Source organism: Phlebotomus argentipes, unplaced genomic scaffold (genome assembly GCF_947086385.1).
Source record: "Phlebotomus argentipes unplaced genomic scaffold, Phlebotomus argentipes genome assembly contig_5, whole genome shotgun sequence".
Taxonomy (NCBI): Eukaryota; Metazoa; Arthropoda; class Insecta; order Diptera; family Psychodidae; genus Phlebotomus; species Phlebotomus argentipes.
This window is the reverse complement of record NW_026776165.1, coordinates 2,668,406-2,690,684: the sequence shown is the minus strand read 5'-3', so window position 1 is coordinate 2,690,684 and position 22,279 is coordinate 2,668,406. Positions and strand designations below refer to the sequence as shown.

The window sequence follows — 22,279 nt, the reverse complement described above, 5'->3', positions numbered from 1 at the left end:
TCGTAGTGAATCACGTCGCGTCAGGGGTTGAAAATCACGTAAATTAAACAAAACAGTATGTACACTTCACTTGGTGTTGGCAATAATTGGTGAGTTGCATGAATTTCACGCTGAACAACATGATCAGGAAGTGAGTGACTCACGCAAATCCTCTGCACGTGACTTGACTTCACATTGGTGGTAATTTACTCAATTTTCAAGCACCAGCAATTTGACCACCATTCAATTTCATGCATCGTGATTGAATAATTCTACTGGCAATTGAAACATTCAGTATTGAATGGGATGCACTTGAAAAAATTTCCACCGTCAAGAGCCCTTCGAGAATGATTGGAAATTGTGTTCGCTCTGAACGGTTTAATATTTAAGCTCAATTTGAAGAGTGTTTTCGCAATTTGTGCTGGAACTTCCCATTGCTGTGGAAAATTCAATGCGGTGCATATTTAATCAAATCAGAATTGGAATTCGCCTTTGTACAGTTTTGTACATATGAATTTGAAGAAAGTTTAGACTGGGTTTTGAGTATAAATTAACCCCTTATTATTCATCAATCCACTTGTCAATTCATGTGCAGAGCAACTTTCGACAGTGGAACTTCCCAATATAATTTAGTGTAAGTTTCCATGTCTTGAAAACCAACAATATCTGAAAAGTTATTAGGCGAGGAAGGTGGAATTCAACAGTGAGACTCTGCAATTGTCACATCAATCTCCCCAATCTTCTGCCAGGGAAAGCGATTCTCCTTTAAGCTCATTTTACAGCTCATTCTTGCGAAATTCCCATCTCATCTGGGTATATGCTTTTGATGGCAAATTTGATACAGTCTATGTCGCTGAGTGTTTGGATTAAGGCGACATGCACACGACATTGTTGTGAATGATATTTTGACTCTGAGCCAAAGTACACGATAAAGCGTCCTTCCATCTCAAGTGTGCACGAGATTGTCTTGAATATTATCTCACTGACAATTAATGGTTGGAAATTCAAATTCAATTACTTCTGCTGATTCAGTCTCTCACCCTCATGATGCTGAGTCAAGGGGAAATGGCAAGGAGCACTTCCCCCCGCATTTATGACGATAATTTTTCGTCAACATGAATAAATGCAGACATTTATCACTCGGTGTGTTTTCAAATTTCTCCAAGTGGAAGTCGTTAATTTTGTGTCCTCCAAAGTCAAATGTCGCCCCTCAAACTCCACCCGCTTGTCCCAGACTCAATTTCTTGCGTGTCTCGCAAGAGCATCAATTCTTATCATCAGCAACACCGAAACCCGGACAGCGAAGATGGGAAGAAAGTCAGTGGGAGCTCATGGCATCGCCCCGCAAGAATCCATTCAATTATTTGCCCGTTTTTATGATTATTTATTGTAAGTTTCTCACCCATAAAGTGGGGCGATTCATTGCATTTACGGCAATGACTGTCTCTTGGGGTGAATTTTCGTCAATGAGGGTGCGACTTCAGCACAACTTTTACGATTCTCTCTCTCTCTACCCCTTTTTTCCCTTATATTCCACTGACTTTTCCCCTGTTTTCTCTCTCCGTGTGTTGCTCATCTGTCTTTCTCCGCAAAGGAGATGTTCTCAAAGTCATGGAAAGAAAATTAATTAATTTTTTTCTGTTAGTTTTTGCTTTTGGGGTTGCAAAACTCAGTCGTAATTGTCTGGGGGTGTTTTATAAAATATAGCCAATAAAGCTATTTACCGAGGAAGGAAATAAAATTGATCGAATATTGGAGTATTTCGCATCAAAGTCTTGCACTTACTTTTATCATCTGTTCGTCCTTTATGAAATCGTGTGCCTTTGAGCTAGCTTGAAAGTGTCTTTGTGTGATGCCAAATAGCTAGGAAAGTGGTGCGGTTTTCTGCATTTCACCGTACTTCAAAATTCATATCAAGAAATCCTTGTGACGCTTCAGAAAGTTGTTGAAACAGAGCTCGATGTGCAACAAAAGTGACGAACATCACATATAGAGTGTCACTTTGTCAAGAAAATTGATATATTCATGGAGACGATGCAAGTTGTAACAAGGGAGTTTTTGGGATGCAAATAGCTGGTAAGAGAGACAATCTAAAATATATCGCGCTGTGACGTAAAGTCGGCACGTGGAAAAGTTTCTTCTCCCTTTTTGCGCGCTCGAGTGTCGATTTGGATCATCTGGCGAACAAACTTTCTGCCATGTCAACGACGTGAAAGTTCATGCTGAGAGTGCCTTTCATCTTGCAAATTCACCCTCACACCCAGGGGTGGAAATTGATTCTCCATGGAGTCCACATCTATCACCCAGTGCGAGACAATGGGAACTTCAGATGGAAGCGCCAACGAGAGTTGGGCTGTGCGAAAAATGGCTCTGGAAAACTTTACAAATTACCTCTTTGCAATTTGCACGTCATCGAGGGATTGGAAGTCAGTGTTTGGGAGTCTTTTAGTGTAATGAGATTTCTCTGTCACTCACAATGGATGCTTTTTACGTTGGGAAACACATCAAATGTTCCACACATTGGATTAACCTGAGCTCAAACAATACTTGGAGATTCACTTGGAAAGTTCAAAAGCATCATTCTCTTAATGACACTGCACTTCATTGATTACACTGTGACTTTTGTCGCGCCGGATGGTCAATGTTTTTGTTTGTATGCAGCTCTGTTGAAGCTTTGTGCTTTGAAGAACATACTTCGCGAAAGCTCTCTGTGTGTGCTTTCATCTGTGCAACACTCACGTGCATTTTCATTCCCATGCAATGGTTTTTAATTGAACGAGCGACAATATGTACAATTTTGGTAAATTAGCGCTGAAGATTCACACTTGTTTCGCGGCTGTTTCTCCTGTGTTTTTCCACCGCAATGCAATTTAGTCGTGGCATAAAATTGGAATGCATCACAATTACGGCAAATGGAGCAACGTTGCTGCAATTTAATTGTTCAGAATGGTATTTCCACTGTACATACATTGTATGAGAGCCCCTTTTTTTGTCATATATAGAGGAAATGTCTCTCTCTCTCTCTGTGTTAATTAATTTGTGCAAATGTTTTGCCCCATTTCTTTCACAAAATAGCTCTATAAATCGCAAGTATTCATTTGATGATTCTCCATGGCATTTTGATATAATAACTCGAAAAATTCTATTATAACGCAAAATCTTCATCTTGCTGAATTTCACGGAAATTTCCCAGTGAATTTGGCAATGAAGAAATTCGTAATTATGACTCTCTCTCTGAGAAATTAACCCATCTGCAGAGCTGCTAGTGTGTTTTATTGGGAAAGTTATGGGTGTGAAAGAGGAAAAATCCCAACTAAAGCCCGCCCACTTTGAAAAAGCAGGTGGAAATGTTTCCTCCACTTCACATGAACGGGCAAAAGTTCATAATTGCAGTTGTAGTAACTTCCAAATAACCCCCTCTCTTTCAGCCCACCGCCCAAGCCTTGTGACCCATGAGCTGGAAAACACTTGGATGGGGAAAATAAAATTGGAAATAAACGGACGACCAATCCGCTCACGGATTTTGCTGAGGATGTTTAATGTTCATGGGGGGAAAAAGTCCACTATCAGCGCTAAAGTTTCATTTTCAAAATTCGCCTATTTGCCCGCTGTAACAAAATAAAAAACAGGAGAACGAGAAATTACATCAAAAGTTACTCTCGCCATTCACGACTTTCATTTTAATTCACTCTCTCTCCCTTTCGCACACTGAATTCACTCTTGCGAATATGGAATTATAGACAGGGTGAGTTGACTGAGACTGTTGTGTCGTGAATATCTCATCTCTGTGATGTTAATTTTCACATGAAATCCATCATGAAATATACAATGTCCTCTAGCAAGGATCGCGAAAAGTCTTCTCTGAAAATCTGTCACATTCTACACGTGTTGTTCATTATACCGGATTTAAATTAACATGAAATACTTAATATTAAATGAATTTCCCTGGAAAAAATCATTTTATTAATTTATAATCTCATGGGTCTCATCAATGCATTAACATATTCTCAGTATTTCGCATAATTGATTTAGAGTATTATTCAATTACTCCTACGCAGAAATTGCTAATTTTATGTAAATGCACATCATGAAATGAGGAAAGCTGAAACAGTGGCAAAAGCCAATTAATTATGTATTCTACAAGACCAACAAGTGCATTGTGATATGCGATAAAAATCGGAATCCAACCCTTTTGTAGCTTGATGAAATTTGCACTGCATTGCTCGGAATTGCGCAATTGTTTGCTCATTTTCTGTACAACTCATCACAGAGATTGCTTCTAAATTTGCCCCACGGAAATCACCTTTAAAATATCCATCACAATATGTGGATGTTAGAATTTGAATTTATATGTTCATGGATTTATGAATTTCAAACAATAGTTCAAGCGAACAGCGCGAATAAAGACTCCTGTCAGTGGCACAGTGGCACAAATATGCGCCCAGGATCACAATCTCCAATCTAGAATTTTAAAATGCGCGCATATCTTCAATCTGCAAACACTCGAGGGTGCAAAACTTCACAAAACAACGGGGGAAAGTGTGTAAAAAATGGCACCAAAGCAACCATTTATAAATGTTTAGATATGATTTTTTGTCCAGTTTCTCTGAATTTTGTGACTGAATATCACTTGGAATTTAGATTTATATCCTCAGGGCTTTTAGAAATATAAGAACAACACATAAAAGCATACCTTCACTAAGCAAACATACACCTATTCTGGTAATCCCTGACAATTTGTAAGCGCTCAGTTTTATCGATTCAATTCACGTCCATGAATTTAGGTCTCTGTGTGATGCAAAATAATACCCATGAGATGGGATTTATATCTGTGGGACAGTTTAACGTGGAAATTATTCCTGCAAATCGGCTTGCAAATAATATAGAGAAATATGGAAATCTGAGTGGAGATTTTGCGTATTGAATGGGAAATATTTTCCTTCAATATATCGAGAGATTCTGTGGATGGAGAACAGAGAAGCTCAAATACTGCGGACTATCGAGTGCGAATTTCTATGCGAGGGAACATCATGAGCTTTTTCATCCACACCATTTCTCATGCTATGTATTTTGTAGTCAATAAAAGAGAAATTCCTCCACTTATCTCCAGCACTGATCGTAGATTTTCATTTTGGAGGAAATTTTCGATTTGAAAGGCAATAAAATTCCCATAAAGTCTCAAGTAGTGTGGAAACGATGGTGAATTGTGCGGCAGACTCCTTAGCACAAGGATAAGAGATGATACTCAAGTGATATCATTGACATTTCACTTCAATTGTTGAGTCGTCTTCAGTGGCTTGCTCGGGTATTTTCCAGAACACAAACTCCAATCCTGAGTGGCCGCGTTGCATCCACAAATGGATGCAATTTTCCATTGCTGCACAACCAAAACCCTTTCCGTGGTTGACTAAGCACATTGAATGCGTGCGGGGATTTCGGGGGAGGAAATTAATTTCACAGTGATTTTGTGTTTCACGTTTTCCCACAATTCACCCATTCTGGCCCATTGTTGGTGTGCCGTTATGCAATTTCACTACAATCAACGTATTGCATCACATCCCACGGCAAATAAATCAATTTTCATAAAATCACAATAGACAGCCAGTATTAAATTATTAATTACAGTCTCCCTGAGTGCGCCATACAAACCTCAATGGGAAAATTATGTGTTCAAATAGAGGGAGAAAACCCTCAATGATAATCAAACTCGAAGAAACCAAGCAGAAAGACAGACAAGCATTCGTTCTATGAAGTGAAGCTTTTGTGGTCAAATCGTGAAGAAAGGATGAACTAAAGCATGATTTTACAACTTCAAGTTTAATTTTCTGGTCTGAATGCTAAATCGTATAATCATATAAAAGACGCTCTATTGATTCACTTTGGGAGAATAAGAACAGAATTTTTAATAAAGAAAAGATTTGGCAGTTCAACTTCATTTCTCTCGAAATCTTTCAGACGGCGTATTCAATTAATACAATTGTATTTAATATGCACTTTGATGATATCAAGAAAATGTTGACTAATCCAATATAGGTATTTTCAGTTCGCGTTGGATTGTTTACTTTGCACATATTGCATGGCTTGATAATTTCATTCGCAGTAAATTGTATTGTGTTTTGTTATTATCTGCAAGAGATAAGTAATTGCAGTAGAATGTTTGAGTTTGTCTTTGCCTACAAACTTGCATTCTCCCAGCCAAAAACCATGTTTCCTGATTAAAAGGCAAATATTTGAGAGAAATATTGTTAAAATTCACAACGCATGTTAGAATGTGGGAGAAGCTGTTCCACATGAGACGTTTAGCTGGAAATTGAACTGAATTTTCATGATGACAAGCCACAGTGTATAATTTTCCTAATTTCAAATTACACATTTCAAATGAAACACCTTCTTGAGATTCCATCCTGGAAATTCTTCTGACTGTGCGGAAAAGACATCAAGAGTAGAGTGACAGAAGTGAGAGAATATATTTTCTGTCGTTTGATATAATTTGGCGCACAGAATTTCAGCCTCTCTTCATATAGGCAGGCTCTGTTTACACGGAAATTTACATGGAGAGTGTCATATAAGAAGATGAAAAGAATCTCCTTGGCGGCGCCACTGAATATTTCAAAGACTCCTCAGTGGTGAATTTTTAATTAGAGGACTTAAACCATCGCACACCACAAACTTTAACCAGCCCCATGCGATTTTCCACGCCGCGAAAACTCATGAGGAAAACTTCAATGTTAAATATTGCATAGACTATATGCTCTTCTTTTTCCATGAATAATTAAATCTCATGTCAAAACTTTAATATTATCATTCGTTTGCCAACCGCAACTCCGTATCATACTGAATATTTAATTAAAGTCTCGCTGTATACTTCTTCTCTGCAAATGGAATTGCTAAAGAGGCCATTTTTACGCCCTACATGTTGAATTGCAAACTTCTCGGGCAATCGATGTATGCAAATTTTTCTTGTTTCCACATGGGAAATTCACTGTGATATTGTTAGAATCTTTTACTACCACAAGCAAAACCGTTGTATAAAATTTCATAATGTATGATAAACATTAAACGTCATTTGTATGTTCTTTTTTTTAATGTTCAGAAGGAAAATCAGTAATTTCTCATCATTACTTTGCATTCATTGTTTATTCAGGACTTACGCCCAAAGCGATTAAATGATTTTTGTTCTATTCTGCAATAATGCTGTTAATGTTATGTAAAATTTACTAAACAATTTAATATTCAAATGCAACATTCACAAAATGAATGCTTGTATTTACATACATTACTGCTATTTCATAATTAATTTTCATGTTATTATAGATTCCATAAATTAATTGCACAAGAAATACAAGTTAATTAGCGACTATCAAACATATTTTTTACACACTTTTTGCCCAATTAATCGAAAAAAAGTGGTTACATGTGTCACAAAAATGCTCAATTAATTGGTGAAAAAATAATTGGGCAATTTCTATGGAACTACACTAAATATTCAATACTCCAAAAGCATAAATTGACAACACTGCCTCGTGCACAATTAACCAAATGACGTGCTGCATAAAATTTCAACTATTCTATGATATTTATGGCTGAAGAAACTTCCAACTCAATTCAACCAGCACCAAACTTAGATATCAGAAGAAGAATGTGCTTCGTACTTTACTTGGTGGAAGTGAAATGGGAAACTTTGAATGCAATTTGAAGAATTCTATTATTTACTTTATCCATGCTTAAATATTTTATATCAAATTTATACAAGAATATTTCACGGTGTGCAAGTTTAAAACACCCTCACCCCTTCGCCGTCCATCTCCTGAGCGCTCTTTTCTTGTGGAAAATTTCTGTCATTTCGAGATAGTTTCTCCACCCCTGAAGCCATTCGTGGCCCTGCTTTGGCGAGAACCATGCGACAATTTGTACCTCCAAGACACACCCCAGTTTCCATCGTGGAAACTTTCCAGCTCAGAAGGGGGAGAGAAAGAGCTGAAAGTTAATACCCTAAAATTGGATGACGGTGTTTTGCTTTCTGCATTATCTGAAAATGCTGAAATTGAATTTTTTTTTTCGCTACACAATCTCAACCATAGATTTTCCCTATGACACTTTCTTGCTCATGCACAACAGCTAAGAAACTCCGTTGGAAAAACAATTGTCAAACAGTAATGAGGACAGCCTGAAAACTTTTGCATTAGTGAAATTGGAGTGAATATATACGGTGCGCAGTGATGGAAAATTACTCTGTATAAAGTCGAAAACTTTTCTTCTACAGTTCTTAACATGTTGCAGATTCCTTTCTAGAAACACCGTAACTTGTCATATTAAATACTAAAGTGTCTAAAATACTTGAATTTAATCATAATTTTTCGGTTGATAGAGTTAATATTAAATTTTGCGCATCCAAAACATTACTCAAAGATATAATGAAAATAGTTCGTTAACAAGAGGAACACATTATTACCAATATTGTTGAAGAACTTGAGCACACAAAGTTCCTGTTTGAAGCATCAATTTTAGCGCAAACAATGCAATGAATCTCAAGCCATGTTTGAAACCTTGATTGAAATCTGTGTAAAAATTAGTAAAGTAAAACAATACTGAATGTTTTCAAACACATTCGCTCAATCGACAGTAAAATGGCACAAAATATGTATCTGCAAATAATTATAAATTTTCAATTTTTAAATATAGCAATAAGGAAATGTGAAATTCTTTAATTTTTTTCCAAAAAAGAAGAGAAAATTATCATAACAGCTGTTTTTTTTTTTTGAAAATCTTTCTAATTTTTTGATAAAAGACATAGAAAAATAGATTAAAATGAGAGATAGAGAAAATGTTTTCTATGTTGTGCCAAAACTAGTATTGAGCGACAATTTTTATTCATTCAATAATTTCAATACATCATAAATACAATATCTTTTAGAGGTACAGCGTTACAGTACATTTATATACAGATAAATTTCCTTTTTCTCGGTAAATATCAATATCTTTTCTTTATATCCGATAAATTTTTTTCCATATACTTTTAATGATTGATAATTATATTAATATTTCTTTTTTTCAATATATTTCTGTATGAATGTAGAAGATCTTTACTGCGGTTTTATGTCAAATTCTCATCAATTTCTCTGTTGCCTTTTTGTCACACAATAAAATTCTTCTGCATTGTTTTTTACTTGGTTTTTTTACGTCTTTGATACACAGATAATATTTGGTAGTATATTTTTTAATACGGTTTTTTTTCACGTTCATCATTCCCCCCGAACAAACTCACATCCTCTTTGGTGTCCTTCTAGGTCAAAGCTTTGCTGCTCTTCTGTTCTATTTCTTCTTTGTATTGGATATTTTATGTTTCATGTTTCACGTACATTTAGTTTATGGTTTCATTTGTCACGGTTTTTTTTCTTATTTTTTTTTTGAATCGGGAAGGGTTACATCTATTTTCTGGATTTTTTCTGGATAATCAACACATATCGTGTATTTTTTTTTTAGTTTAGAACAAGTTTGCTTTAACCATTGATTAGTACAATTTTTCAAGATTCTCTCCTTATTACACCGAAGTAACTACACTGCTGAATCAGCTTTCTGGGTATTTGTATGGAATTCTCTCACTGGTTGGTTTTGTCTCAAAAGTGGGGAGAGATTGGGAAAGGGTGCCAAATGGATAAGGAAGAAGGACGCTGAATCACACAAATGTAGCTTTTCTAGTGTCTATTGTATTATAAGTGATAGTTTACGTTTGACATTCAAGTTTTCGGTTAAATGAACATGTATTTTTTTCTTAGGTTAGAGCGACTACAGACCTTCGGATGATCCATGGGAGTGTAAGTGAGAGCGAGAGAATTTACGATTGATCGCTAATTCAGCGTTAAAACGCAGATCATATCGATTGAAATTTGCCAAATTATTTAACAGCTTAAAACGCACAAAATTACGGATCTTCTGCGAATGATTTCTGTAGCTATTAAAAATCATTCAATTCTTCGGCGAATCACCCATTTTTTGAAATTGCTATGTAAAACTTCAGGCTTTTGAGAAAATAAACAAACTGACTGCCGAGTGTGGCACGAACTGAAAATTGTCGCTAGTATCGACAAAGAAGATTAACCCTTGAGTGTGTGTAAAGATGCCAGACTTTCAAATTAACTCCTTTACTTTGCCAAAGGATCAGCCATGACTTGCGGATGATTTCACCTTTACACCCGTAAGTGTATAATCGCTCTGTAGATTATATCCAGTGTAAACATTTATTTTATATTAATTTAATTTTATCTGTATTATCTTCCGTCATATCTTGACGTAAGCATCCTGTATTCCTGTATATTTCTTGTGTCTTTTCATTGGGCTGCATTCTTGATATTCCGTGGTTTTTGCTTGTATTCTCAAAATACATGTCGTTATAGAAAATTCCTGTTTCAAACGCTCTATTGAGCTGTCAAAAATACGTATTTTCTGATCTATTTCTAGTAGATCGCCTGTTCTCTGTCAAACTTAGTTGTCCTGTCAAGTCAAACTTGACAGCACAACTGCCAATCTGATCTAGTTTGTTGGCAGTTCAAATGCAAAATTCAAGAAGTAAAAATAATAATGTACAACTTTTGGCGGTTATTTTTCTAAATTAATTATTATTTTTTAATTTTGTAATTGAAATCTAAATAAAAGTTATTCCTCTTTTTTGTGAGGAAATTCATTTGCTCCTTCCCTCTCGATTTTCTCATATTTTCTGTCAAAAGTAATCTCACGCATTTTCTTTCACTCTCCTTCTAATAAAAAAGGCGCCATTGCATATAAAAAATATCGTCTTTGTCTCTCGTTTTTTTTTTTTTATTAATAATAATTGTTTAAATGCCTAATTTTCCCGCCTAATTATATTTAAAATCACTGATACAGAATTCAAGTCTTTGAGATGTTTTGCGTGACCAACGCGTCACGACAATTGAGTGCATCCTACTTAACAAATCATAACAGGTTGTCAATGAGGATGCTTACGAAGTAGAACACTATGGCGAAGAAGGTGAAGAAAGGTGTCGCGTGAGACGCTCGGCTGGCATTGTGGTCAGCATTCTTGGAGATGGCAGGCTGAGCAGAGAGTTCCACATCAACATCTGCGGAAGGGAATTTTTCGCGGAATCAGACTGCGGCCTTTGCCAAACCTCATTGCCGCTTTTTGCGTGAGACCAAAAGAGATCGATTGTGTCTCTTCTGGCCAAAGGACAAACAGAAGCTCTCAAATATCAGTGGCTTCGGCGTGAAGTTATGTAATTCACCCCCAAAGCCCGCATTTAGCCACAGTTGTCACATAAATTTAATGTGGGGCTCAGTTGCACAATTAACAAGGGAGCTTTATTGAATAGTGTGGCAAATGTTTGTATTAATTATTATTAATAATACACTATGATAATGTTTTTTTTAGCATATTGCCAAGAGGAACATAAAAAGTTATTTTCGTTGCGAATTTAGCAGATGAACAGTGAATGGAATAAAATTACGTCCAGTTGATAATATTTTGCACATAATTTTCTCTATTTATTTTTAGTGGAATTTTTCTTATCTACCATTCAAGGGGTAAATAAAATCCAAAATTTCACGAAAACATTTTCAATTTAAATTGAATAAAATATACATAATTCTATACTCATTCCAGTCAATACCAGAACCAATACCAAAACTCTAGATACTTTTGTTAACTCGGCAATACGGTTTTGCCAATGCTTTGCCTTGTAATTTTATTATTATACCCTCAAATATTTGTCAAAGCATGTCTTTCTGGAAGTGCTTTAAAATTACCATTAAACTCTCCCTACTAATTTCCCACAAGATCACAGACTTCACGCGTGCAGAAAACCAACCCTTTGCGACTCTGTTGATGCAAATATTTTATATAATTTCCCGAGCTGAGTATATAATTTCAAATGCGAACCCGATACGCTTCAACTAGCGCCACTTTTGCACATCATTATCCCGCCTAGAAGAAGGGAAATCCGAGAACTCACCTTCTGCTCGTGTGGAGAAGTGGAACGCTGCTGACACTTCGTTCCAGCCGAACTCGTTCCTGGCCTGCACCTTCGCCTCATAGTTGGACGCGGGCGTGAGGTTGCGCAGCGTGAACGACATGTGGTGGCGCGGATTGAGCTCGCCGCTCACGAAGTGATGGTGGCCACCGTGGTGGTTGGATGGATTGTTCCGGTCGTGGCCCCTCTCGACCATCACCACGTTCTCCCAGTGATCCGAGCGACTCCTGTGCTGTTGCCGCACATAGTGCGCCGACTTCGGCCGCGAGTGGTGCTGGTAAGGATTCTGCAGTTCATCCTGCCAATGAGAGGCATGTTCATCCTCATTCAGTCTTGACAATGTAACTATACGGATAAATATGAGTGACAACCCAGTGCTAATCCTGACCATTCTGTCACCTCGCAAAATGTGTCTCGCAATTGTTCTCACATCGCATTAAGTCTTCGAGAAAATTCAATTTTCCTCATCGACTCGACGCTCTCGGGTTCAATTTCCAAGGAAAATTTCATTGAATAAAATTGCGCAAAGCGACAAGACAATGGGTCTCCTCTTGAGAATGGCACGGAAAACGCCGTGGCGGACAATTTATGGAAATTATGCTGAAGAAGTGAGAATTGTTCGTCTTACCTTCTCGTCTTCGGTGGTTCGTGTAGTGTATTGCAAGCGATAGAACAGGCGATACTCTTGAATGATGGAGAAACTGACTGTAGCCCATGAAATGTTGTACACGTCTTTACCATTTCCCAGAGTTGGCTGCAAAATCACCCAAAGAATAGTTGTATAAATTAACATTCGAATGGGTGTGGCTTCGGAGGGGGCGGAGCTTTCGTTGTGCTTACCGAATCAAACACAGACACTGCCGGTGTTCCAGTAAGTATCATGCTCCTGCGCTCCTTGCCCAGCTTGTTGGCGGCTTGGCAGGTGTAATTGCCCAAGTCATAGAAGGTGAGATTTCGGATGTTTAGCACATAGCGACTGCCGTGGTTCTTCTGCGTGTGGCGCTCCGTTGTGGCCAATTGTTCTGTCTCGTGGAACCAGAGAATTGACGCCTCCGGTGATGCATATATCATACACACGAGCTGCACCTCAAAACCCACGCCGGTGTGAATCACCTTGCGCTCCACCTCGATCTCCGGCGGATCTGCAATGCATTGAGTGAGCAAGTGCTCTTCTTGCGTCCGAATCTCGCGCACTTACAAATCACGTTGACGTTAATTTCACGATAGGCAGGCTGACCAACTTTGTTGTCCGCCGTGCACCTGTAGAGGCCGACGATGCTCTTGTCGGCACTGGGAATCACTAGGAGGCCCTCCTTATTGAACGTCAGGCCATTGGGCATAATATTATTCTGCAAATAATTGTGTGTGAGGAACAAAAATAAATCCAATTTAATTTTCAACCGCGCTTAACTCAAATTTCAACTTTCAACTTTCAAGAGTGTGAACGACAACTTCATTTGAAATTCACGTAAAATCATGCTCAGAGTTGCTTGTTAATGTTTCATTTTACACAACTTTCTCACTGCATGAAAGAAAAGCACTTTCAGACTTTGAAATCTTTTAGTGCCTTCAAAGCACTCTCATCTAATGTATATTCAAACTACTTCACGCCACTTGCGATGAAAATTTTCCACCCTCTGTTGCGATTGAAAATTCAAACTCACCTGACGCGTCCATGTAACTGTTGGTGTTGGATGTCCACTGCTACGACACTCAAGCTGCACTTTTTCACCCTTGTGCGCCTCCAGAGTTTTCCCTGGAATTACATCTATGATCGTAGGTGGAACTGCAAAGACACAGATCATCTCATCACTCTTGACCATCTGCTAACCCCCTTTGGCTCAGCACTCACCGAGCACAACAAGATTGTGAACAATCTCGCGGCGTTTCTGGGTGCCAAGTTGACAAATATAGTTGCCAGTGTCCTTAATTTTCACATCGCGAATCTCTAAATTGTAGCTGTCTACAACTTTATCAGTTCCCTCAACTTTCTCCGATGGGATTAATGTTATGCGCGAATTCAAGATAGCCTTCATGGTTCCAGCTGATATAACGATGTCGTCCTTCTTCCACGCCAGAGGGAATTCATCGTTGAAGTCTGGGAATGAAGTTACACGATGTAATTTCTCTATGATACAGAATAAACACGGCGACTTAACCCCCTCAGCGAGGTATTGTATCAATTGAAAGTGTGTGTCTCTTCGGCAAATTGAATAACTACGAATTTAGTTTCATTTCAATCAAATCCACCACAAAATACTTCACAAAGCTCAATGAAAGCTTCATTTAATTTTCAATGGTGATAATAATGTTTACAGAGTTCATTTTGTTTTGAAATAACACAAATTGAATATGTGAAATTAATATGGCAATGTTTCAAAAAGTACTCTTCAACCATTTTTTTTTTATTGCATGAAACACAACTTGCTTCTGCATCACAAATTGTTGCTGTGCTCTCCAAAGGAATAAAACTGGGCGATGTACGCTGGAGCATAATCCAGGATTTAATCTACAACATGGCTCTTGTCCCTGTTCAAAAAATTAAAGCACAAACTTTTCGCATAAAACCTTTTTGCACAGTTTATGGATGGACGGTTTTTGTTCATGCGATGGAGAGATATGATATTTTTCGAAAAATCCACTCAACCCACTCAATGCTCGACCGCAGGATAAAGTTTGGGGTCATTATTATGAAATTGTTCACCTCATCCATTCTCTCTTTTGCCCATCATCAACGGTACAAAATTCCCGGAAAAGCTTCAAGTGCAGTGCAAAGGCACTTAATTGCTGTGGGAAATTGCTGGGATAGTCATTCTTGGCAGTGTGGGTGCAGAAATCCAGTGAAACTTGCCAACATGCGTGAGAATGATTTTGAATGCTCTGTGGAGTGGGAAATTAACCCACTCTCAACGGTAATTTTCCCTCAATTGCTTCAAATGTATGTTAGACACACAGACCGAATGTTTCGATGCAGTAATTTCAATGGATTGTACAAAATTTAAGGGTGTTTGAAGTGTGAATACACTGATCAATTGCCACTTGAATTGCAACTCAAAATCAACGAAAGCTTGTATTTCTGACTGCATGTAATTATTAGGTTCCGTTTCACACCAGCAAAATTGTGGTAGAACTACAATTGCGGCTAATAAAGTCTAATTGGTATCTCAAATGCACGGAAAATGCATTGAAATATTGGCAGCGAATCGAATCAAAGCTTTCAATGCAAACTTACACGTCAGATTGAGTTTGCAGGGCAGCACAACTGTCGTTCCCACAGCGATGCTGTACTTCTGGCCGATCGTCACGAAGTTGGGAATGTACGCAGGTTCATCGTCGTAGTCTTGGTTGGAATTGTGATAGGATCCGTGGTAGGATCCGTATGTGGTTCCATGAGCGGTGGTATGGCTTGAACCGTGGTGGTTTCCAGTATTGGCACTCTGGCCGGAGCCATAATTTGTGCCATACTTGGAATTGGAGTCTGTGACACAACCTGGAAGACAGAGAGAAAGGCAGAGATTTAGTGCGGTGAATCTCGGTGATATAAGATTGAGACGCGCGAGGGGTGAAAGGGTGAAAAAGGACGAGGCGTCTCAGGTCCTTCGCCATCTCGTCTCGACTTGCCGGCCGCAGGAGAGGCGAAAGTGGGCTGAGAGCACATAATTAGGTAACTGATGTTGCCATGAGGTTTTCAGGGGTCCGACATATGTTCAACACGACTCTCGACCAACCCTCAATTCATTTTGTTAACATCTGTTTCCCCCTTTCTCGGTGGTAAATATTGATGTTTTTTGCAGTTGTTCGAACCCAATTAGGACACCGCAGGGGACGCTCGGCGAGCGCCAAGGAGGACGGCCGGTGACAAAGCTCTTGCGGGAGTTAATGGTGCGTAGGTGGAACCATTTCCATTAAACACTTTAATCGATTTTCCCGGGCTCTCTTTTTTTTCGCCAAAAACTCAATGAGCATTGTTCATGTTCAGACACCATCAATTTTTCCTCTCCCTCCGGACACAACTTCCTTTTCCGCTTCAGCCCAATTCGTTGCGGAAGACATGGAAATCGGGAAATCGAACGCACGTGCCAAATGAGCTGACTCACCCGAAATGTGTTTATTTAGGAAATTTCCTCGCAATTGCCTTGATTGGATAGTCGACACATCAAAGGCAGCGCGAAAGGAGCAATAAATTGTTCATATAGCTCTTTAAGGATGAGAGAATTATCAGAAAATCTTTTCAGGTGGAAAAAAGGCGAGACTTTTGAAGTATTCAATGGATTTTGTCAAAAGTTAAATTGGAATTCACTGGAATTCATTAAGAACATAAAGATCAAATTTATTCTCAAGTACAGAGTAATTTTGTTAATTATAAATGCCAATAAACATGAAAAAGTGAGTGAAGAAATTTTATATAAATGCATAATTGTTCCGTCATGAGTATTCCATAAAACACTTTTCTATAGCAGGAAAACTCGTGATAGTTTTTAACCAATTAGTGCTAAATTACATTAAAGAATGACCTTAAAATCGAATTATCACTAATTATGCCATCTATTAGGTTTAGACATTTCTGGAAATGCATTTTCCAAACTCTATATAATTGTAATTTCCACTTATCAGCTGGATTTGAATATGTAATGCGATAGTAAATTAATAATATACAAAATTAAATAATTTCACCGTGATTAGTCTGTGGTAATTGATTTGGTGTGCATCAGTGTCCAAATTCCATTAATATTGCCTTAAAAAACTTTCTGAAATCTATAAATTTTTTATAATCAATTAAGCTCAGAGTTTCTAATAAACCTGCAAATTTTTTATTTAACTGAAAATCAAGTAAACTTTTACCAAAGTGTTGTTAAATATGCAACAAATTCATGGATCACAACTATAATTATATTTGCGCTCTCATTAAAAATGGAGTGAAATTTAGAAAATTTGCAAACATCATTCAGAATAAGCATTAAATATTGCAGAGTTTTCTGTCAAATTTGCACATTTTATACCACGTTATTGATGTTTTGCAGTGTGATTGAATCAACAGCAGAAAATGTGAATGATGGAAATTCCTCATTTCTATTAATTGTAATAATATAATAAAAAGCAAATGTAGTGCTAAATCAATTTGCTTTATTTGCACAGCAACCATTGCAAATGAAAAATGTAGAGAATTTATATAAAACTCCACATTCAATTATGCAAAATGCCATGGATTTTTTAATTGAATCTCCAGTAAAAAGATTTCCCATCCATCCTGGACTGTCATCGCTGTGAAAATTGACTGGTGAGTCAAAAGACAGAGGGAAGTGGTTGAGAAATAAATTAAATTTTCCTTCCAGATATTTCAGCGAAGACTTGGCACACACATAAAATCCACACTGGATGACTTGTGTTGCAATATTTCTTCCCATTGTGTTGACTGTTTTTAAAATGTGACAGCATGCCACAACCATAAACACTCTCGGTGTGGTCAGAATTGTCCCAGCATCCACCATTATTATTATCTGTATTGCGGCGCTCTGCAATATTTGCCGCCTGGCCCAAATTGCTGGGGAATTCTTTTCAATTTCTGCTGGTGTGGAAATTGGGAGAATGGCAAAATAAAATACAATTGACTTTCATTCCGCTCTCGAAAATTTATAGAGCGCAAAGTACTTACATATTTATGGCTTTTCCCCATTGATTCTCAATTTCCTTGTCCACTTGAGGAACTCCTCACAAAAAAAATGATATTCACGAAAATGTATTCATTTCAAGCATCCTCAAATTCTCGGGGAAGATTAAAATAATTCCCCGAAAAGGCGCTGTAAATATTTTATTTTCCCCTTAATGAGCGACGAGAGAAGAGACTCGAGTGCGTGCCTGACATCAAAGACCATTAGAAAGGGCCTCTCTTTTGGTCTGGTGGGAAGATGCCCGCATGGCAATCATCTGGCCCTGAATGACACGAACATATAATTTCATCTTTCTAATGATTTTTCACTTTACAAAACCGACTCTCTCTCGCCCCGGAGAAGAGTGACAAATTCACTCCCTCAATTTTTATTATTTAAATTATCCGTCATTTTCATGCCATCACTCCACCATCTCCGGCCTGACATTTTGTGTGTATTTTTTTTCGTCCCGGGCGCTGACGAAGGGAGAATCTGGGATAATTAATGAAATAAATTAAAATTGTGCTGCCACCACGTCGCTCAAAGTGCCAGAGGACACAAAAAGGAAATTCAATTAATGCAGCATTTAAATGACTTTCAGAATAAATTCCTACCACTGTCGCACGAAGACACGCGGAATATTTTCAGTGATTGTGCTGAAGATTTAGCGATTAAAGCCTCGACGATAAAACTTTCTCTGGGTGTCATTGTTGCTTCGGGGGGTGGAGTGAAATTCGTGGTGGGTGACAAAAATCCACTGCGAGATAAATGAAGCCTATTTATAGCGCCCTTTAAAGTCCTCTCTTTTTCTTTCACACTGCAAAATTGCCAGAATTTTCCAGTATATATTGTATTTTTGCTAAAATATTGTTCCTATCTTATTCCATTTGTGACAATCTAACAGTTCAACGACAAAAGTGGGGAGGGAAAAAACTCTGCGAGAACAACAAAGAGTCGCACAATTAAGGGCGGACTTTTCAGTTATGCCTTTTATGTTAACCCATTATTACGACAGATGGAGAAAAAAAAATTGTGGTTTTCTACATATTATCAAAGTTGCATGAAGCAGAAAAAGCAATTTGATGTTGAAAAAATGATTAAAATGCTGCATCACAGATAGTAAGATTAAAGAAAATATCCCGAGGTTTTCATTTAATCACATATCATATGATTTTGTAGAGACTCCTAATGAAAAGTCACCACAGACATTTTCCATTATGTTTCATATAAAATTACGTCAAAGCTTTCATGTGAGCATGCATAACATTCATTCAACAACATCAATTCATTACCTTCAACTGTCCAAAGATTCATTCAAAAAGGAGAGTTGCAAATAGGATTATAATGAAAAACCTCCCCTATAAAGAAGCACATTAGACATCAAAGTAAGTTTATAAAATGTCATTTCAAAGTTTTTCGCATAATATATATGAATTTATATCGTTAGTGTAAAAAATAAGTGAAATATGGGCTTAATACCACCAAGATTACATATTGTAATTATATTGTGATTCTAATTGATAAAGTTTTTCACTTTTGTATAAGCTCTTCTCTGTTGAAACGTTCTGGAAGTCTTTGTAAGTCATTCGCCATTATTAACAATTTTATTTTCTTTGCTAGAAGCTTCGCACATTTTCAAGCTGAACACTGGTGCAAAGGAGTTGAGAAGAATGGCTTTTCACACCTACTCAAAATGTGCGTGGGCAAGGCGAGAGGATTTCCCTTGGTGTATCATTTCCGGCCGACTCGAGGGGGTGATTCGTGGAAAAAGTAGCTGATAATGAAACGTTTCACTTTAATGCGATTTCTATTGATTTTCAGTGTGGACGAGCGCCGAGGGAGGCTTTAGGTGCGTGAGCTTTGTCACGGACAAATGACCTCGAGTGTGGGTTAATCAGGATTTATTGTCAGGACCACTCCTAGCGCACCTCCGTGGAAATTGGGCGCACGCAGGTGTTGATGACTCACGTGAAACGTCCGGAAGAGCACGTGGCTTAGCGGCTGCAACTTCGATTGGCACAAATTGTCCAATTTCCGGCCTCATGGCGAGGCATCTGAGGGATGTGAAGCCCAGTGGGTGGAATGCCAAACTATTGAGTTGTCTCTCGGGGGAATTTGATCCAGCAACGGCTACTTAACATTCTGCACGGGCGACGGAGGCACGCAATGTCACCATTTCTCATCTGTCGCGCCCACCATCGCAATCCCACCCCGCGGACGTGCCGCCACGTGAGCCGCCCTTCAAAGGACTCAGAGAAACTTGCGAAAATTTCGAGTGATTATTCAAAATTTATATTTCAAAAGTTATGCCAGCAAACATACAACTTTTGTGTCGTGCCAGTGAAATTTCTCGGTGAACACGAGTGAGCGGATCTTTGAAAATTTCGCGCAAAACCTTGCGTAATGTGGCAACATCGTGAGCCGTGGCGTGTGACGCAATATTAAAATACACACCACGTCGAAAATTGATGTGTAAAACAAGTGGGAGAAATTGAATTCCACCCTCACCGTGAGGACAGTCATTCTGGTATGGCGTGCATAGGGAAAACCCGCTGAATCCCAGCATGTGTCAACAATTTCCCCATTGTATGTTTTCCCACCCATCGCCTTGTTAAACTCATTCAATTTCCACGGAGAACCGCAGAAAATTCCAATTTATGTCACGGATGTCACTCCACACTCGTCGCAAAAGTGGAGGAACTCTTATCTCTGCCGCCATGTCGATCATTCCATCATTCCTGACAACTCGATTCTCACGCGCCACCCAGCCGCCGCCCAGCCAAAGTGTTATTAATTTATTCCCACGTCTCGAAGTAAATGGAAAAATCAAATAATTCGCCGGCAAATTTCCAAGAGCTGCGGAATAAATTGGCGACAAGTGTGGCTTCTTGCAGAGCGGAGATGAGTTTATAAATCTCCCAGATGGAAAGCTAGGAAATTATTAATCAGCTGCACGATCGAGCTACACTGAGAAGAAATACATTGCATATTATTGCGTTAAACATCAGCATGCAAACATGTTTCTAAACTTGTAAAAATTGGCTGAACTGCTTCTCAATACTTTTGGTCGCGAATTCTTAAAGGAAAGACCTACAAAAAACTCCAATTTCTTGCTTTCTGGCTTAGAGTTTTCTAACTTCTTTCAATAAAAAATAATAAATAATTAAATAAAAAATTCACCTAAATGCTCACTGATAATCAGATCACTGACAATTTTATTATATAGAATCTTTTATAATTGAAAAATTTCATATAGAAAATAAAATCAGAAAAGTTGTACGTATTTTCTTGTTTGTTCACTCAATTTCTTGGAATTACCAAACCTCGCTGTGTAACAATATGTTCATTTCAAGAATCCTCGAAAAAATACCTCAATTTGTGTGCATGAGAAAACTGAAGAAATTTCACGAAAACTCATTTTTTGTCGATGGTTGTTGTGCAAAGTCAAAGACTTTCTCAACAACTTTCGGAGCTCCTCATGTTTCTCAGGTATCCTTGGTTACCTTTGGGATTTTCCACCCCAAAACGTATTAAGTGTTAATTCTCTGAACTTCATGGTCTCTAATCTCGGAATTCATAATGCCACAATTATATTTCCATGGTTTCGAGGGTGGTGTTTTGGAAAACATCATAAGTCTTGGTCTGTAGGTTAATTATTATTTGGCGAGGGGATATTTCTCATGATGGATGCATTCAATGGATCCACCAGACACTCACCCATCCATCTTTTGGGGCTTTGGCATCAAGTGACAACATCCGGATTGGGCGAGTGTTGTCCGGAAAATGGAAATGTGTCTCCCAGGAGGATTCCGCCGATGACAAGATGTCTTTGGGGATGGAGGAATGAAAAATGATGCCACGAAACCATTTGAATACCCAGAACAGCGCCTCAAGGAAAATATTTTCTATCTCGGGTCATTTTTCACCCCTGGGAAATGGTCACAATTCTCGAGTCACACACCCAAACCCCTTTAATTGCCCCAAGGAGTTCCTCTACTGTTCTTGTTGCTTACCTTGCAGAATGAGAGCAAAGGTGAATAATTTAACACACCACATCTTCTCAGTTGGGCTGTATATAGATGGTGGATAAAAAACACAGATAAATTCTATCTCTTAGACACACTAAGAATCCCTCGAGTCTATCTCTTCACCAGCTTTTCACTTCGAGTCTCTTGAGTCTGCACTATTTGCCTCTGTAGGAGAATGTGATTTGCTTTACATTCTCCACTGTCTTCAGTCCTCAACAACTCACTGATATATCCAAGAGTGAGTTTTCTTTCTAGAGTCCGGAAATACACAATTTACACACTTAACGTCGAAAGACAATTAAAAATGCTCCACAATTGTGAGATCAAATTGATGCAAAGCTTGCCAGTAGAATTTCACCCCAAAATCACTTTCAGCAAATACTGTTGATGGCTCAGCACACAATTTATCTTCTCACACTTCTGTAGCTCGAAAGTAACGTTGAACGAATGAACTCTACTATTGCAGAGTTCCGCCTTTTATAGAACTCACATGCAGTCCCAGATGCACAGCGCATGCCCACATCCTCGCAGAGACGAGCTGACAATTCGGGAGAAAGGAGAAAAGGCCTATTAGGGGAAACACTGTACTCACGCTGGCATTCATTCACAAAGGATACACTTT

The 22,279-nt window shown here is 38.3% G+C and overlaps 1 protein-coding gene across 1 annotated transcript; it reads right to left on the bottom strand.

Annotated features, from left to right (window-relative positions):
- Positions 1 to 8,832: 8,832 nt before the first annotated feature.
- On the bottom strand, positions 8,833 to 22,079 carry LOC132255688 (brother of CDO-like). Its single transcript, XM_059751806.1, has 9 exons — positions 21,643 to 22,079; positions 15,214 to 15,471; positions 13,834 to 14,079; positions 13,646 to 13,767; positions 13,180 to 13,330; positions 12,822 to 13,123; positions 12,610 to 12,735; positions 11,964 to 12,279; positions 8,833 to 11,075 (listed from the first exon to the last, which is right to left on the bottom strand). The coding sequence occupies exons 1-9, from the start codon at positions 21,683 to 21,685 to the stop codon at positions 10,930 to 10,932; spliced, it is 1,710 nt and encodes a 569-aa protein (XP_059607789.1). The 5' UTR covers positions 21,686 to 22,079; the 3' UTR covers positions 8,833 to 10,929.
- Between the last annotated feature and the right edge of the window lie 200 nt (positions 22,080 to 22,279).

Excerpts from the sequence above, each read along its gene's own strand:
- LOC132255688 (XM_059751806.1), bottom strand. The coding sequence starts at position 21,685 with ATGTGGTGTGTTAAATTATTCACCTTTGCTCTCATTCTGCAAG. Across the intron at positions 13,331-13,645 it reads CAGTTACATGGACGCGTCAG|AATAATATTATGCCCAATGG; the intron begins GTGAGTTTGAAT and ends AATTATTTGCAG. Across the intron at positions 12,736-12,821 it reads CAGTGTCTGTGTTTGATTCG|CCAACTCTGGGAAATGGTAA; the intron begins GTAAGCACAACG and ends GTGATTTTGCAG.